Source organism: Anneissia japonica, unplaced genomic scaffold (assembly GCF_011630105.1).
Source record: "Anneissia japonica isolate Jap-2015-1 unplaced genomic scaffold, ASM1163010v1 scaffold287854_len485379_cov200, whole genome shotgun sequence".
Classification (NCBI taxonomy): Eukaryota; Metazoa; Echinodermata; class Crinoidea; order Comatulida; family Comatulidae; genus Anneissia; species Anneissia japonica.
Window position 1 is genome coordinate 400859 of NW_022732005.1, and position 19899 is coordinate 420757.

Sequence of the window (19899 nt, forward strand, 5' to 3'; positions counted from 1 at the left end):
CTCATAATATTTCAACATAGTTCTAAATAAAATATATGAACTCTGCCACTTTCACTCGTGGGTTTACTGTATAATAATTCATTCAAGGAAGACGGTGAATTTGCAAAAAAAAAAAAAAAAAAAAAAAAAAAAAAAATGTTGAATTCTGCGTAGTGTTGAAACAAAACGTACGTGCTAGTTGAATAAATAGCGTCACCTGTCCTGCACGCGAACACCAACTTTTGTTCTTTAGAGAATTAATCCGAGACAAGGTACAATGAGAGTGAAGCGCTGGTGTCATTGTACCGTCCGATTGGGTGCCCACACCTTGAATATTGTTTGGTGATCTGTAATTGAAGTTCTCCCACGCAAGCTTTCGGTTACTAGGACTGTTCTATGGTTCATTCATAGATAAACAATAATTATATATACACACATATATAAAGTGATTCCTGTCTCTTATACACATCTAGATGTGTATAAGAGACAGACTGTATATATCTCCCAGTAAATCCACACTATTTGAAAATTATTTGTACTTTTAAGCCATAGGATTGATGTTTTGTCCTACCTGACGTGTTATCGTACTGAATACTCAGTACGTCCCCAAATACTAGCGATAAAAGTTCGCAAGTGGGAATCGAACCCACGACTTCCAGGTATCTAGCCTGATGTCTTAACCACCAGACCACCGAGCTTGCGCTTGGTGACTAATCATGAATCCGATCCCCTAGTAGAAGCGGGTACTGAACGTGCCATTACGATGTGAATCTATTGTATCTTTCGGAAGAGTAGGGGGTTACTCCGATGCTATAGTTCCCCTGCCGTGAATAATAATGTGAACATGTAGCTATTATAAGGCCTTTTTACGGCCGCTAGGTATTCACGGACCACGCGCCCATACACAATATTAGCACAATGACGCTGCGCGTTATGGGTTATTCTCCTACCTTTACCTTTACCATTCTCATAGCTTAATATTTTCACATGAAGAAGGTTTTGTGTATATTTCATTTGTATACTGATGTGCTCAAACACTGAATCAATTTAAACAAAACATCTTCTGATTTCGTTCAAAGTGGAATTTATTATAAAATATACCTTCGCCAGACTTGTTCTTGAACTGGAAATAAATATTATTCTAGAAATTATTTCAAAACGTGTGGATAACATAAGTAAACGAATAACAGCGACGTTTAATTATGATTTGGATTTGAAATAATAAGTTAAATACATGCCGTAATTTTTTTGAATACTTAATCACAGAACCAGAATATTATAATATTCATATTTTACATTAATAATACATATTTATACCACTCATTTCTAAATGTACACTATGAGTGAATTAGTATTTAAAGTATAAAATTACAAGCTATAATTAGTAACCTACCATAGTTCGGAATTTGATTTATTGAAGATAAATATCATAGGATTACGTAAATTCATAATTAAACTGCTTTTTGTTTTGAAGAAATCTGGCTATGACGTCACGTCACTTTGTAAACTATATACACTCCGACGCACTCAAAATCCAATCAATAAATTATTTACTCATAACCACATTATTCGCTGTCATATCTCTCTGCCTATCCTACCATAGTGTTACATTATGCCGTTAGTTACAATGTATCAAATATAATTACTTCTAAATACAATAATTGTTCAACGGCGTACAGTAAAAAATTGCATTTCGATAAAAACTTTGGCTGGACAGGTAGCGGTATAATACGTTGCGAAGGTCTAGGAAATCTCAATTTTTAAGAGTAAATGAATAGTTTGTATTATTATTATTATTATTATTATTATTAATATTTAAATAAATAAAAATTATCATTTATATAACAACTATTTGTAAAAATATGCAAATATTACAAAAAACAAGACTGCTGATGGTAAATATAGATTAATCACAATTCTAGTAGAAAATACTAAAGCCATTGAAGGAATATAATACAGGCTAAAGAGTGAAATAAACTGGATATTCAAGTGATTGAAATTGATAGAACTTGCAGCCTGTCATTACATTTTGAAAAATACAAGCTGTTACAATGTAGAAGTGGTATCTATATAATATTTTCTCAAAAACTGTTGAAGTTGCATTTCGATCCCAGGAGTAACACATCATGACGGTCCATAGTCTACTAATTATAACAGTCAGCATTCGATATCAAACATTCACCAACCTGTTGAGCTCTGTATATATCTTGATACTGTACATGAATGTACATAATAATGTTGTGATCAGAAAATGTACTGACTGAAAGGATCAGTCATTGTCAGGGGAAGTCTACCCGATGTACTCTTGCGTTTATTTTATTAGTTTTGCTGAATCATTATCTCATCGGAGTGCTATATTTCGCAGAAGAGGTCAATACATCAGAAATCAATTGTGGTGTGGAAACGGTTGGCATGTACACTTAATCAGGCGTGTGATCGTTCATACATTGCCCAAGTGGTTAATAGTTCCTGATACAATAATGTATGTACACCTTGTTGAAATCTGTTAAGTGAATATCCAGTTTGATCTCCAATGCGTTGGCAAATATGTGGTTTTGCTTAAGGATGCTGCAGATGTTGGCTTACTTTGTCCACAACGATAGCTTTACTTCCCCCTTACCGCAATCTGGCTATCCTTCGGACACAGCCCTACTTTGGACAATATTTCGCTTTTATGCACCTATTTCTATGCATTACGTATCCGGCTTTACAGTGGCAACCTGCAACGCACGGCTTATCACATTGGTAGTTGCCATTGTTGTTCTTGCAGGTTCGCTCACAGGCTGGCCCGCAGACATCGAACATAGCGCCCTCTGGGCAAACTTGAGCTAAAAATAAGAAAAAACAGAGTTTATTGATTTACTGATTGTCAAATCCGTCTGTGGGTCAACATTTAGTAGCAGCAACGGATTAACTGTAGCAGTTCATAATCACATACTCTCACGCTTACCACCACAGTAATATTTAAGCATTCCCTTATGACTTGCACATTATTTCAAGTGTAGACCCACAAATCATGGAAATGAGAACTGTGCAGCAATCCTCAATCTGACCCTTACATTAAAATAATGACACAGCGGGAAAAATTACCAAAAGCGCTCGTCCTCAATATGAAGAAATAATGGTAGAATTACTACGCTTCCATAAGCACAGTTTTAAAAGCACGCACACTATGTCCACAGGAAGAAGACATTATATTTTGGCAAGATTAGCTGAAAATGGATGATGAATCAATGCAGATGCCTCTTTTATCAACAGATGACTATTAAAATGTTAGAAACATTATGATGACCTTTTCTATTTGACTATCAAAATGTTAGAAACATTATGATGACATTTTCTCTTTTTGTATCTTTTCTACAACCTAATGATTGCAATCTATAGTTACATTGGTATAGATGTAGGTCTGTTTAAGCGCACTAGGAGTTTTTGCTGTGAGTTCAAAAGGTTTTTAAGAAAGCATGTATTATGCGCTATGATTGTACATCTATTTAAAGCTCAGAAAACAGTTTACATATACATCTTTAAAGAGTAATGAAAATGAGAGACTTTTCTTTATCAATGCCTTCGCCGCATTAAAGCGTTTTCCTTTTTCAAAATTTCTTGAATTTTGAAAGATGGAAAGTTTGATCTTAAGAGCCTGCTAAGATAGCTAAAGTCGCTTTCTTGAAACTTTAAACGGGTACTAAGTTTGGATTTAGTTCCAAATGACGAGGGAACGTGCTGTTGTTTTCAGATGTGTCAAATATTACTACAATTACGAAAACCTTATAACCTATATATTTTGTGTTATGCATGGATGTAGTACTTTTTGCTGATGGTTTACAAAGCACGTATGACACATAACACTCATTATTATGGCTATCATACTAATATTTATGTCGGATGTGATACATTCTTATGTATTACTAGTAAGGTTTAATATTAGAAACACCAAATCTAAAATAAGACAAAAACTTTAGTGTACAGTATACTGTATAGGTGTTAACTTAGTTAAAATGTTAAATTATCACATTTTAATAATAATTATATTATTGTGTTACCATTGTAGAAATAACATTCAAGCCTATCATTGTTTGGGTCAAAAACTGTTTACAAGATTCAACAAACTTAAACATTATTTTAAACGCAAAGTGGCATTCTCCTGCCTTACACAATGACCCTATCAAGTAAATAGATAAGTACGACAGTTTATCGTTTAATTACAAATTGACGTTGACATATTCCATAACTTCCCATAAGGTGTATTTTTCACTTAAAATGTGCGTAATGTTTTAACCCATGACAATGCAAATTCAATTCCATTGGGTTGGGGGAAGAAAGGTAGTTTGACACTGTACATGTCTATCATTCGTCTCGTTAATATTCTAAACAGCATGGTCCTAGATCTGTGGGGATTTAGGGCAACAGTGCTTAACCCTTTGTGTCTATTACGTGCCTGTGTCATCGTGTAAGAACTGACGATTTGTAATATAATTTCTAAAAAGTAAATGTCAACGAATCTGTGAGAGACGGAACAGAACTGTAAATTGGAATCTGTGACCAATGATTGGGGAAAGACACCGGGAAAGAAGGATTGACATATAAAAACTCATAAGAAACAGGTTCATAAGTGACACAGACCTGTGATAATTATGATAGTAGAAATGTATCCTAATTATTAGTAATTACCTTCACATTCAGCTTGGGGACTCCAGTCAACTTTAATTCCCTTGCGTTCACAGGCTCTGGAATATGCCGTTATGGCCTCACACGAACACATCTTGTTCTCGGGACATTCACACATATCAACTATACACGATCTAAAACAAACAAAACAGCACAAATTGATAACACCGGCAATAAAGAAAATCATGTCTATTAAATCTAATTTAAAAAACATGGAAGTCAAAAATCATTGAGCTACAGACACTTTGAAGATGGTACTTGGATTTAACCATTTCATATAACCTATCTTCGTTGTTTTTTACATCTTTCCTGGCAAAGGTAAATAAGTTAATCCAGTGAGGAAAGAACTTCATTTACAACTAATCTCAGCACGTAGGACATACAATGACATTAAAATCTTTAAATAAATTTCAATCATAGAATTTCCTCCGTTCATTTTTTTCAGATCATAGGACTATTTTGAAGAAAATTGTGTCAAGCACTGTGATATTTAGGAACAATATCAAGGGCAGTTCAATTTTATTTTAGACATTGCTTCATTACAATTATGTCAGCTAAAGTTGAGTGATTATACTGTATTCACTATTCATTTTTTATTATATCCCTGTTGAATTTAGTGAGGTTTGATTTGCCATGTCCTTTAGATAAATCTATAATCAATAATTAACATCTGAACATGTCGTATATAACTGTCAAGCAGACGAACATTGTATGGTTTTGACACTGTATGATCGTGAACGTTTATATGGCCTAGTATATTTACAATTTATGTGGTGCTTCGAAACCAATAATGTAGATTATATCCTGAGATAAAACGTTTATTTGAACTCATTTTGTTTAGTTAACTTCTTAAAGAGCCAGTGTAAATCTAACATAAATATTGTCCAAACAACACGCATTATCAGTTGGAGTTCAAGACCAGATTTGTTTCCAAAATGGATAACCATAACCTTTGCAATTGCCCGTGTTATGGAAAGCACACCTAACGGGTAGATTCTCGTAATCTTTAATGTTTAGCAAATTTGGCAATAAATGTATAAAATAGTAACCTTGAAATAATACCTAGAGTAGTGGGACTGCCGTGTAGGCCTACTCGGATAGGCCAATAGTACAACTTTAGTTACAAAACAAGATATTCTGTTTTATGTTTGAACATTGTCAGTGGAACGTGTTTCCACTTCTTGCATAGCGAGTTGATTTTCCTTTCTAAATTCCCATTGATTATGAAAACATTATAATATTCTCCATCTGATGATTTTAATGTAAATTATACTCGCTGACGGTTAGTTCATGGTGTATGGCGTGAACTCGTGAGACTATCACTTTGACCTGTGATTATATATGCAGATATGACAGTGGTGTGCAGGGACGGGATATCCCCTTGTGCGCATACCCAGATTTCCTATTTCATTGTAAAAAGAATTGTCGACAGATGACATTGCTAAATTAAGTTAGAGATGATGGTACATGGAGGGAATTTACGCCTGCCTTGTTGATAACACCTACTTATGGAAATGATTTCCCTTTGGCAATATTTACCAGTATATTATGCATAGAATCAACATTAAGCATTCTTCTATTTTCGATCACTAACTTCTCTCTGTCACATTTGTTATAATTGGGACGCGCACGCTGATTTTGATGAATCACGTCATTAATGCTTAACTAATAAAGCAATTTCAACACTAAGATGTGGTGATCATTATAACTTATAGTCACGTGATGTTACACCACGTACTATAAAATATTTAAGTTCCATTTCCCACGAGGTATACAAATATTACAAATTATCGTTTTGTGTGACGACAGCACTTAGTTTGAACTTCTCACAAAAAGAACTCAGTTGAACCGGTTGGTACATGTTTTATAGTTAAAAGACAATGAAAGCCCTGAAATCGTAACAATTATAGAGGAATTTAAACCACCATAATTGAATCGACTCTCGATGGGAAAACTGTTCCATCTCACTGTTCACATCTGAAAACACCACAAGTTGGAACAATAAGCTTTTGCAATATATACCATTAACATCGATATCCATTTTCCTGGGTAAAACTAGTCGTGTATATTTTTATAGTAGGCATAATGGGATAGTGTCGTACTGACATATATAATAGTACCAATAATATGTTATGCACCTCCTGATACGCTATACCTCAATTATTTTTTGAAAACGCCCTCTTCAGTATATTTTTTGAATCTTCATTTTGACTCTTAAGAATAATTTTAAATACTTCTTATTTTAAAAATTTTAATTTTATCCTTATTTCCATGATCCTCTATCTGTTGTTTATGTAATCTGTTGAAACAAACTTTCGTAATATTATAAATTCAAAACCATTAAGTATTGACATTAACAATCTCGTTATTATAACTACAGTATACTACGGAGCCAACATGACATCACTATTACACTTCTGGGTATTACATTATTATAACTACTATCAATACGGAACAAACATAAACACACATATTAAGGTGATTAAGTACCTGTGGTAATTCATATAATCAATAACTTCACGGCATTCTTTGAAGCTGTCTGATTTTAAAACTTTGCACATCATATGAGCCTTCATTCTTTTTACTGTGCTGACTCTCTGACATGGAAAATTCATCGGTTTCTTCGGTTCGTCTTTAGATTTCTTTTCACAGCTGTTCTTCCCCACTTTCCAGGAATTCACGAAACTATTTGTACTTCTTAGAACCTCACCACCGGGTGACATATAGTCGTCACTGCCGATATCGTTGTAGTTGCCACAGAGGCCACAAAGTCTACCCTTGTACGACGTGTCAACCTCTACCTCGGCAAAACTGTCACCATCCCAAGCAACTGAAACGCCTAGGAAATAACAATAATACAATTTTAAATAAAAAAAGTTCTTCTTGACTGTGATGTAGCGATGATGACTTTGGTAACTGGAAATGTATTTACTAAATAAGAAGAAGATGATGGTGATGACGAAACAAAAAACATATAGGTACTAGCAAAATTAGATTTAAGTATCGAAGGTTAAATAGAGATTATTACATAGTGCCTTACCTATATCAGTTTTTACTGTGATGAGTGTGTTTTCCTTGGAAATATCAATACCTCGGAGGCTGTAAGGTAACGATATTAACTCTTTGTTTACCTTGACGTTATAGTAAGGTAGCAATACAATGTTATAATTTCCGATAGAAAAGAAAACCGTTTTGGTCCAAGAGTAAAGTCCCGTGTTACGGTCGTCATTTTTAACTTTCACGGAGAAGCTTTTTCCCACGCAATCTTTCGCTAATATGTATTTACAGTTTCCCTGGAAAGTATACGCTTTCCCATCGAAGGTTTGATAGTGCGGATCACCGTACACAGTACATACACCATTCTCTGTTGAAATAAAATATAAAAACAATCTAAACACCCCTTTTTGTCAAAATTAAAAAGAAATAAACATTTAAAAAATTGTAACAACAAATGTTTAAATCCAATTGATCTTGTTAAACACCTGACGAGTAAATACTGCACAGAAACGAATCTGAACATATTACTGCGCAGCATCTGGTGATGTGGTCCCAAATGTAAAGATAAATTTAGAATTCATTCGGATATGATGCAGAAATGTGCGTATAATAGACATTCTGATATGAAGTAGGTTATTTACAAAGACAAAACAAACGGTAAAGCAGAACACGCATATGGAAATACGAGAAAAATTAAATGTTGTTTAAATTTGAACTTATTACCCAATAAGCAGGACGTTGAAAGTAACACTCAGGTGGGAATTCAACCCATGGCCTTCACATTTACTGGTCAGCTGTTTCCACCTGTAGTACGCTACTTTGTAAACCGTGAAAGGTCAGGATTTTAGTGTGAAAGGTTCTGACTGGATATTGTATATTAATCGGAAGTAATATTTATACTCTTTTTTTCTAAATATAATACTATCACTAAACCTGGATTTAAATCTCATCTAGGCAATTAATATACACTAATACATATTGTCATGGTATGTTGAACATTATTAGCTTGAATCGAATTCAATTGAAAGCAGTGTTAATCTTAGTGAAGTCAACTCGAATTGTAAATCGAGTCATTTTACCCTTCGGTGCCAGCAACAAAAAAATTAGACAGAATATTGTAGATCTTTTACACAAAATACTTTAACACAGATACACCACGTTCTGCCTCGTCACCCTCTTTCACACCTTCGCTAAACATTCCATTATGGAATAAATCCCATATAAATTACGTGACCTGGTGACGAGACACAAACCAGGGCCTTCCCACGCTTACAAAGCTAGTCTATTGTCACCGTTTAGCTAAGGTAATGTATGGAGTAAAAAAAAACTTGTTGGTTTAAGTTGTTGAAACATACATAATACTGTAATACTCGAAATAAGCACACGTCCACTATCAAACGTAGTACAAGGTTGGCGCAATATGTTCAATTTGTTTGTTGTGTGTATATGCTCATGATGCCCTAATACGTACAACAAACCATTATTACATAAGCTCTATAAATAAACATAGGAAATAATGAAGGAATATGCCTGCATTGTGTGTTATGCCAGATCCGACAATACTGTAAATAATGTATGATTTACTGTGCAAAAAACTAGGGGTTTGCCGAATATGATATGTTTAGGGATAGCCTGCAGGTGTATCTAATAAACTGTCAACGAAAATTTATTTGAAAATCCCCTGTTACAAATTGTTGATAATTTAAGATAAGTTGGCGCTGAGAGAAAAACATAAATCACCAATACAAATATTTGACTATAGCTTTCCGTCTTCTCGTTTGTAATCTACACACAAGCAACTTCATTCAATTCGTTCAACCCAAGCAAAATTAATATCCTTAAGGTTGCTGTCAATATTTAGAGGGCGCGCTTCAACACACATTTTGCCATTAGCAACGCTTCATTTCATACATTGTTCATGGTCCACCAATTCAACAATGAATTTTTTATTATTTTTTTTTTAAAGAATTCATATCATGGTGACTTATAGTGGTATATGAAACGGTCAGGGTCGGTATATTCTTTTCCCTGTCACGCAATTTATTTGTACTACTGTTTACTTGAATACCTGGTTACCCACAACTTCATCATTTTCCATCTAAGGATTACTGCTTCTTTTCATAGATTATCATATTAATGAGCATCCATGCAAAACCCCCTCTAATATTATGACAACTAGGTATGATTTCAAACATAGAACTGCAATATTTGTGGCAATTATACAACACGCGCATTCTATCTACAAAATCCGGTCTATAGGCACACCGTAACTTTTTATCAAAATGTTTGTTCTAATTGGAAATATCTGGGTGTACCATAGCTAATATTACTATTAGTCAATTTACGATCTTTCAGGATTTAGTAGCTCTTTAAATTAGGCATACTTGCTGCTTGGTAAAGTCAAGACAACAAGTCCTTGTTTTAATAATTTCTTTCGCATTTGAAAAAATAAAGGGCCTATATAATTTTTAAAAAATATTTCAAAGATACTGAGAGTTAAAATGTTTGGAAAATGTATTAAAGTTAGGTTGGTGCTTTAGTGATTTAGACGAATAATATATTGAGCAATTATTTCAATTAATAATTTTATTTAATTTGTAAAATGGTCATATTTTACAGACATCGAGTTGACGCGTCAGTGATTCTATAGTTTAAAGAACATACTCAAAATATTTTTGTGTCCATCATAAAATTTAATACTGTCTTGATTTTTTCCCCAATTGAATAAAATTTCAGTGACAGTACTTAACTGTTTGACCTTTTAGCAATAGGCTGTAAATGAATGAATATGCAACAAGGTGAGATCTGCTACTATGATTTGGTTCACCCAACAAAAAGCTAACCTCTGTCCAAATACCTTCATATAATCTTTTATGTGCCTGTAATTGAACAGACATGATGTCAGTTCGAACTGTTGTTCTTTTTTTGACAAGTTATCAATCTAAATTATTGAAACATGTACGTATTGAGCAATTACGAACCACACGACTGAGTCAACGATCTTATCTCAACCTATACAAAATATGATTCCATTCTTATGGACAAGGTCGAGATCTCACTGATAACTCCACAAAAAACCAATAAAAATAACCTTTTCTTTAGTAAAATGACAATGCCAATCAATGGTATACCTAACGTATGACAGGTCTTCTGTGAAACGTCTAAACTATCGATTTCAAATACTGTTAATATGGCTTTTCTAAATAGTTCAAAGTAGTTTTTAAACATCTAGAGTTGACACTTTGCTTCCTTGCTTTTTTGTCAATGTCTATCGTTGGAACTGTACCGAAGCGGGTATACATACACACGTAGGCCTATATCAGATTAAAAGTTTTAGTGGTGTGTGTGTGTGTGTATCACATACACACACCACTAATCGTGAACAGGTATGCCCATAATTTTATGAAAGTGCAATATCATGGAACATATGTTGTGCGTGTAGCTGTGTCAATCTCGCTCCAACGGGAAAACGTGTTAATTTACTCGGTAATTGTCGACAGGCCTTTCAAATTTGATTAAAGTTAGCTTTGCTAACCCTCACCCCACCCTATGTGACGTACTGATTTGTAAAAAAATTACCTGTTGCTTAAAAAAGTCATTTACATACTTTCCTTTATACTTATTCTTTATCACACACCCTCTCCATGCCCCTTCAGTATGATTATTATATAAATATAAAATAATGAGGTGAGGTAAACTATAAACACTATCATAGTAGAAATAATCCACAAAATTGATATTTATCCGTGTTTGTATCACTTATTTGTCATAGCCTATAAGTAGGCCTATCACACACAAGAAATGAATTTTTAATACGAATATAAACTGAAGTAATTGCACCGACTGTAGTATTGTCTGAAATAATAAGAATGTGTTTCCAATAAACTGTTTCTAATTTGGGGAAATTCTCAGAAGACGTGTGTATTAAAGTTTGTATTTCCTGGTCAATGTCTAGTACAAAGCCACGACATGGTAATAATCTTAATAGCAGGAAAGGTTGGATACAGAGGTGCAATAGGTTCAGAAAGAGTAAGTTGATTCGATTAAATCAAACAACAAGGCATGTTCAAGTGAGTTGAAATGTTCAGGTAATTATTGTTATATATATATTCAATGTCAAGTGACATGTGTTTAAGTAAAGCCAAGGAGGAACCCCCTAACGGCTAATATCAGTACTGTAGTTTAAGTATGTTCTTTCAGTTACAAGTTCCTTCAGTGTTTCACATTGACTATGAACTTATATCTGGGGGTCATACGTCGGCCTCTTTATACTGCGGATGTCGAAGGCCCCAGATGTGTTGGTACCAGAAAGCACTCGTTGTTCCAACCACCGTCGACGATATTGCAATGACATTACAGAACTTTAGCGGTTGTTGTAATAGAAATACATCCGTGACTATCAATAGAAAATAATATAGGCCTATTGAATCATCATCGGAAGCTGAAGATTTATCGTAAAGAAAAAAACAATGGAAAGATGATTGTGACTCCATAAGTTTCTGAATTTAAATAATGAAAAAAAAAAATCATTGTTGAATTTATTCAGAAAGAGATAGACTATTGTCCCTCCACAATGGGCCTTTCCGCTAAGCCCCGCCCCTTGGATATTGTTGCTAAGGTCCCACAAAGCGACATTGTTAAAACATGGGCGAACACGTGCGTTTGTGGGACGACACGTGTGTTTGTGAGACGCGCGCGTATTCCTAGCGCTGTTCTGATTAGTCAGTTGTTAAGTTTGATTGACACTCCGGAAAGGTCTATTATAAGGATCGACTGTATAATATTTTTTGGCCTACAATCAGTGTGATTGGTAAATATCGGATGAGATACAAAATTGATAAGCAAAATCTAAAATGTAAGATTAAAGTATATTGATTTATGTTTTTTTAATTTTTTTAAATTGGAAACCATCGTTTTAACTAATTAAAACCTAGTCACATGACGGGCAACTTTCGATTCCGATGGAATGTTGCTATTAATAAATAGTTTGCAACGACATTTATTTACAAAAGTTACTCATACCTAATCGATGACGTTAGACCTACTGCCGATAGCAGAGGCGGTAGATACATTGACAATTATTTAGTCTAACAACCCACTTTTTAGCCCACTTTAATAGATCTATAGATATCTTCAACGTATTGCCGTTTTACATTAGTGACGTCACATAATGGCTGCGTAGTATTGTGGTTTTCTTCAAGAATTGTTGAATATTGCTGTTATCCGATTAGTTAAGAGTGTCAGCAATTAAAAAGCGTAACCTCAAAATGCGGCACGAAGTAAATGGCAAAGGACGATATGGTATACAGTAATAGAGTACTTAAGTCATGCGCTAACACGACAGCGAATATTTTCATTATTGAAACATTAGGCTTTAACACTTTAGAATACATGATTAATGAATTGTTGTAGCGGACTTCGTCGAAATATCTCTAGCGTTGTCAGGCCAGTTAATGTATGTAAAAAAGTAAATGCGCTTGTTTTTAAAGCATGTAACAACGACAGCACGTGTTTCATGATAGTGAAAAGTTAAGGAGTTTGTTAATAAAATAATTAAAATATTTAGATTACTCTGAGTTTTCAAATGTATTAGTCGCGGATGCAGAGGCAAAAGGGAAATTCGCCCTCTCAAGCGGCAGCAAAAATATATTAAAAAAATGTGAAAGCATTTAAAACAATAGATTATATAATGGCTAAAACTTCGGAGCTTCGGACTCCCAAACAATCACCCTCAAATTTTCCTCTCTCGGGCAACAGGTCATCGAGTGTCATTTACTTCCTCCTTTTACCCTAACCCCGTTCTCGGACTTGTGTTGTCACTGGTGTATGACCTGCAATAGATATCGTATAGGTGCATCGATGGATGGATGGGAGGATGAATTAAATAGTTGAATAATAGGCTCACCTAGTAACGGCAGATATGGGGTGGGGATACCGTGACAGTTTTGTTAAATTGATAAAAGGATAATTAACAATATATTTGAAAGATGGAATGGTAGATAAGGAGCATAGCCGAGTATAACCTTCTTTAAATGACAGAAGAATAGACAGATATATATATCCTGTCTCTTATACACATCTAGATGTGTATAAGAGACAGGTCTAGTACAAAGCCACGACATGGTAATAATCTTAATAGCAGGAAAGGTTGGATACAGAGGTGCAATAGGTTCAGAAAGAGTAAGTTGATTCGATTAAATCAAACAACAAGGCATGTTCAAGTGAGTTGAAATGTTCAGGTAATTATTGTTATATATATATTCAATGTCAAGTGACATGTGTTTAAGTAAAGCCAAGGAGGAACCCCCTATGTGGCTGCTCGTTGTTTTTATGGGTTTATCCCATTTGCCTTTAAATTTATATATATATATATATATATATATATATATAATATATACGGTATGTTTGCCGTATTGTTTAGTCTGTAAACTTAATAAAACATGAGTCTACAGCTTATATATAGCTAAAAGAATTATCTTTGTGACTGTGAATTATCGACTTAAGCCTATAGAAGTTATAAACTTTTGATATTTATAGATATATTTTTCGTCGAGAGGGAATACGGTAAATCTATTTTAATATTTATGAAGTCAGTGAAAGATTTCTCAAAGCGAAGGTTCTATTCAATTGGAAAATGCAATAGGCATAAAAATAAAATAATGTGAGAGCGAAGGTATGACATTGAAATGTTTACCAAGAACCTACTGTATGTATGGGCCGACTAATTTGCAGGCGATTTATGATTACTATTAGCAAGATAACAAGTAACAACAGTAATATATTATTATTGCAACGCTCGTCGGCTTGGACTGGTCTTAAATTATATTGTACCAGGAATGCTTTCCTAGACCTATGTTGTAACAAACAATACAAAGTCGATCTAAATCAATAGGTGTGTGTTTTTCAAGGTAAACAGAAACTAGCAGATTACCAGTATTCAATGTACTGTTAAGTGTCATTTTAGATGGCATTGTGCAGTCGGATAATTTTAACCTTCTGTGCGTAGCGAGAAATGAAAAAAGAAATGATTAACAGTATAGGCTACCGTAATACATGTCATGTTCATTTTCCACATAATGCGATGATTACGAAACCAACAGAAAGTTATTCTTCTATTCACAATACAGATGGTCTTAATTATACGAACTCACCACATTCAAAATAAAAGTCCATAGAGAAAAAAGATATGAAAATAACAGAATATAGCATAAATGAACACAATTAAAGGAAACGTTAAGCTTACCACTTTTCTCAAGACCGTCGACCAAAGTTAAAGCTAAGATTAGCCAGCTTATGGCTCGAATATAAAACATGTTTCTAAAAAATTAACAGTAACAAATCTAGCACGCGTGTTCCACCAATACCGTTCACGGGTTATAATGAAATATTCGAATTGTGAAGTCCTGTCAAGAGGAAATATCACCCCTAACAAGCCTCGCCTACTTATCTGTGATTCGTCTCTATAAGTACAAATAATGTATGTAATGCTTGAGCGATGACTGCCTTCGAAAAAGAGAGAGAAACAAATCCATGCAAGAACACTGCAGTCCCAAGAACAATACGCCAATGCAACGCAGCCGAACCGTACGTTTAGACTAATCATAGCCACACAGTGGACCGGAAATTGGCATTCAATATTATGTCTCGCGTCAAATAAAAATAATTTAGAGTGTAAATTATATATCGAAGGAAGAAACACCTTCTGGTACCTCTTTACAATTATTATTTATTACCTAATATTTTTATAAAGGCCTATTAGGAATGTTTAAGCAAATTTACGAAATGAAAATCAGTTCGAGATTGCGTAGTGGCACTTTGGTACCCTACAGAGTTTTCGAACTCCGCACATGATCGTGTATAAGCCCAGGCCTAAAAATTTGGCATCGATATTATTTTAAGCATATATGCCTCTTAGGAAGGTGGCCTATGATCCTACTAAGAAGACTTCGCAAATGTACGAAAATGACAATGAGCTGAGTGTTTGGCTGAGAGGTAATGTTCCCGCTTCTTACGAAGTAGATCCAGGTTCAAACCCAGCCAGCGTCGGTTTTTAATTGGAGTCTAGTCGCTGGGCTTCTCGAATAATCCTCACATTGAGAGTTAGGAACATGTTTGGATCCATAACACTAACATGTTATAGTTAAGGGCGGCGCTGAGCTGCGGCTTCCTCGAATTCCCCAGAGGCCCAGCCCAATTTTTCAATTTCCAGTTTGAATGAAGACAAATAAATTTCCAATTTCCAAGTTAAATGAGGACAAATAATACTAATTATTATAACCAATACAGTAAGTCATATCGTCGGTTCCGTTATTCGCGCCTAACAACGATCGTTTCTCAAATTTGCAGACGACCGTGCCTAGGCCCCAATCTGAGAGACAGATTTCTCCAGCCAATTTGACAAACCGGTAAATTATTTGCTTTGTATTATCTATATTAATTTCATGGTCACACATTTTTTTTCTGTTCTAATCCGATTTGTACTAAAGGCTAAGCAAGGGCGGTCAATGATAGAACTAATTGTAAAAACAAAATGATACGTTACAAGAGCTACATGCTTAAATGGGAATCCAGAGGCGGATGCAAGGGTGGGGAATTCACCTCTGTTTCCCTAAAATTTTGAAAATTTCTTTCATCAGCCCCAACCATGGTCGAACTGAAGTAGTCTCAACCTTCTGTAAAATTCCCCCTACCCCTCCTCGCCCCACTATTTTAAATTCTTGAATCCGACAATGTGATGATCTTTTTGTAAGATTAAGAAAATTGTCCTAATGAAGCGGATCAAATCGTGATTAAGCTAGCCTGTAGTTGGTAACATTTCATAATAAATCATTGTGTCTCAACATGAATTCATAATTCGACACTCGACAGACATTATTGACAGATAAATTTCACTCATGCAATTCAATGACAACGAGATAAATATAAACCAACATGGTCTGAAAATGCTACAAACTGCACCTTCAACCATGCATACCTCAGAATTAGATGCCAAGCTATATGGATTTGTGGTGTTATTTAAATAAATGATCCCACAACAAAACAGGTAAAAGCCAGAAACAGAATAACAAAACCGAAAAAAAAAAACACGTTTTGGCACTAAGGTTCACATGAAAATATATTTACATTGATCTTATGATCTAACCAATTATTCTCGATTCGGTATTTTATCTATTAGTCCTAAACATTTATTTTCTTAAATACGCGCCTTTATAAAGTCGGATCTTCATTTTAACAATCAGCTTTATAATATATTGATCATTTAAATAATAAAAAGAAGGAACAAATAAACATCCTAAAGAGGTCATCGATATTATTATTATCATCATCATCTTAGTCATCATCGCAATCATTATCATCATCATCATCATCACGCTCAACATAATCTTCGTATTAATCATCCTCTTCCTCCACGTAATCATCATCATCATCATCATCAATGGTCATGTATTTATATAGCGCCTTCCAAAGTCAAAAACGTCTTAAGGCGCTTTTAAGACACAAGCATCATCATTATCAGTAAAGGAACCACTACTGAGCTATTCCATTACGCTATCACATACATTCCCTTAATATTTCACATTACTGTGTATTTTTTTGTCGAATTCTTTCAAGAGTTTACTGTTCAAACTATGGCCTATATCTAACGGGACTGATCTGTCTGGTTCACACAGTAACTCAATGGAATTACCACAAGCTTCCGTTTGATATGCATAAACATAGTTGAAAAACACAAATAAATTAATCGAAGAAAAATACACATTAGCAAAACATAGTACCCAAGTCTAATTGGACTATGGCGTGACAATGTTGAGCCAAATACAAGATACAATAAACATTTTACGTTTTGTTCCCTACAGCGATAAGCTGTCACCACTAACATATAGAGATTTTAACGCCATGGAGAATGCACGGGTTAAGTAGGCCTACATTTTGTCATTTTTTCTGTGGTTTCCACAACTGACTAGCACCCACGTCATTTACCAATAGATTGACAACAACAGTAGGCCCTATTTATGTGAATTGAAAACGAGCTTTAACGATAAATAGTGAATGTGACACATGAATCGAAATGACAGACAGACCTACTTAATATATAGTTTTAGGCCTAAACAGACGAATGCTGTCACGACTGGATACGTAACGAATTCGCACTGCGTTTCTGTACGCCAGCGTCAATATACATACACTGATTCGTTTTCTGGTCGGTTCGGCAGGCTTTCCGGTGCTGAAAGTTCAGGATCAGTATGAATGCACCTTAAATAATAATTCCTGAAAGCAAACCGCTCGTTTTGTCTACGAGAATGTCATTAACATTTTGTTGTCAAATCAGTGCCAACTACCGTACATTGTGCACGACCCAGAAATATGTTCAGTCAATAAAGTTGCATTTTTTATGCTATAATATACAATGATTGGCAAGGCCGATATCCTAAAATAGTGACATTTACATAGGTACATTATGCATCTCCTTTTGGAAACACATCGCTGTAAACAGATTATTAGGCCTAATGGAGAAATGAGGGTCTAGAGAATAATGTCCGTTGGTCGACAGTGCCAGCAGAAACTAAATAATGCTAAACATGACAGAGAGAACGTTTGGACTGCTCAATCAAATATTACCAAATAATCTTGAGAAGCTATATTTACCCTTCCCTAGGGAAAGCCCCTGGAACATGTTTTAAAAAAATTATGTGGCAGGTGTTGAAAATTCTCATAATATTTAGTGGATAATTCATCAATCAATGTAAAACCAGCCCCAAGCTTTATTTTTCGTACGGAATGACAAAGCGCCTGTCAACGCTGACAGACTGCGCTAGTAATGTATAATTAGGCCTAATAATTAGCGACAATGACCGACAACCGGGGGAGGGGGGAGGGGAAACTATTTGAAAAAGTTTTTAAATATTATTGATTTACCTTTAAAAAACATAGTCAGGTGTTATGAGAAGTGAGCAATACGAGATGACGTAAGGAAATAGTTGATAAATTGATATTTAACGAAAACATGGGACATATAGGTGACTATCTATACGGCTAATAAAACAGACCCCAAAATCTTGAGTACTGAAGAAGATGAGGTCATAATGGCTGAGCGGTTGGATGAGAGGTTTTGTTTCTGCTTCTTAAGCTGAAGACACCGGTTCAGACCAAGGTCGAGTTATAATTGGAGTCTGACCGCTCGGCTCCTCGAATAACCCTTATATTGAAAGTTTGGCGGGCTAAGGTCAATGTTTGTGTCCGTTATGTTGTACAGTAGTTAAGTCGAGTGCGCTCCACTACGGCTGTCGCAGGTCCCCAGGGACCAAGTCCATATTTCCCATCTTCAGAAAGAGGACAAATAAATAATAATAATTATTATTAAACGATTCATTAAATACAAAATAAATGCCATAAGCCACATTCTCTAACTTTAAAAATTGAACACAGTGTAGTTGAATTTCCATCCATTTCGTTTTCTTTCGTTAATTTTGTCCGATTAAAATGCCTACGCTTAACAACGTCAGCCAGCTACAAAGTCCAAACACCCTCAAAATCTCGAACTGTGATTCAAAAAATAGTGATTCAAACAAATTTTCCTGAAATCACCATAGGCCTAAAGCATCTTTCGTAATAGGCATATGGAGATGTTACTAACACTTTACGTAGGCCATAAATTATCTTCAAAGATCATAGATTGCAAAACTGATAATAACGTGTTATTATAAGAATATCAGAGAGTAAACCAACCGACCCATTGCTTAGTTGGTAAAAAAAACCAAAAAGCAGTGGTGTAACTACAAAGATGCAGAACATGGCCCGTGCCCGGGGCGTCGAACTGAGGGGGCGCCAAAATCAAATCGCCATACACAATTTTATTTATTTTTTATTTATTTATTCATTTATTTTTTATTTTTTAAGGACTTATTTATACCAAACTTTATTAGTCCTTAGGTCTAAGCTTATCTTTAATCAAGAGGAGGGGGATACATAACATCAAAATTCGCAACTTCTCATGGCCAAGACGAGTGTCGAACCGATCCCATTTGAACGTAATATTGTGTATAATATTAAAACAATGTCTTTGCAGCATAAGGTTAAATATAAGTCTAGGCCACCACCATGCACTGGCATGAACAGAGAAACATAACAGACTATTGGAAAATGTGACTTTTAAAAGCTGACAAAAAAAAAAACAAAAAAAAAACACAAAAAAACACGATATTTTTAGTTGTTTCTGTAATAGCCTAGTGACATGATACTTATAATTATTATTCA

At 34.8% G+C, this 19899-nt stretch overlaps 1 protein-coding gene across 1 annotated transcript in view; it reads right to left on the bottom strand.

Annotated features, from left to right (window-relative positions):
• Positions 1-1040: 1040 nt before the first annotated feature.
• LOC117115532 (BMP-binding endothelial regulator protein-like) overlaps positions 1041-19899 on the bottom strand; it is a 56916-nt gene continuing 38057 nt past the window's right edge. Inside the window, exons 11-14 of the mRNA XM_033259372.1 lie at positions 7688-8011; positions 7138-7486; positions 4651-4781; positions 1041-2807 (exon numbers count right to left, since the gene is read on the bottom strand). Coding sequence (XP_033115263.1) covers positions 2629-2807; positions 4651-4781; positions 7138-7486; positions 7688-8011 — 983 coding nt within the window. The 3' untranslated portion in view covers positions 1041-2628. The remainder of the gene's footprint in view (positions 2808-4650; positions 4782-7137; positions 7487-7687; positions 8012-19899) is intronic.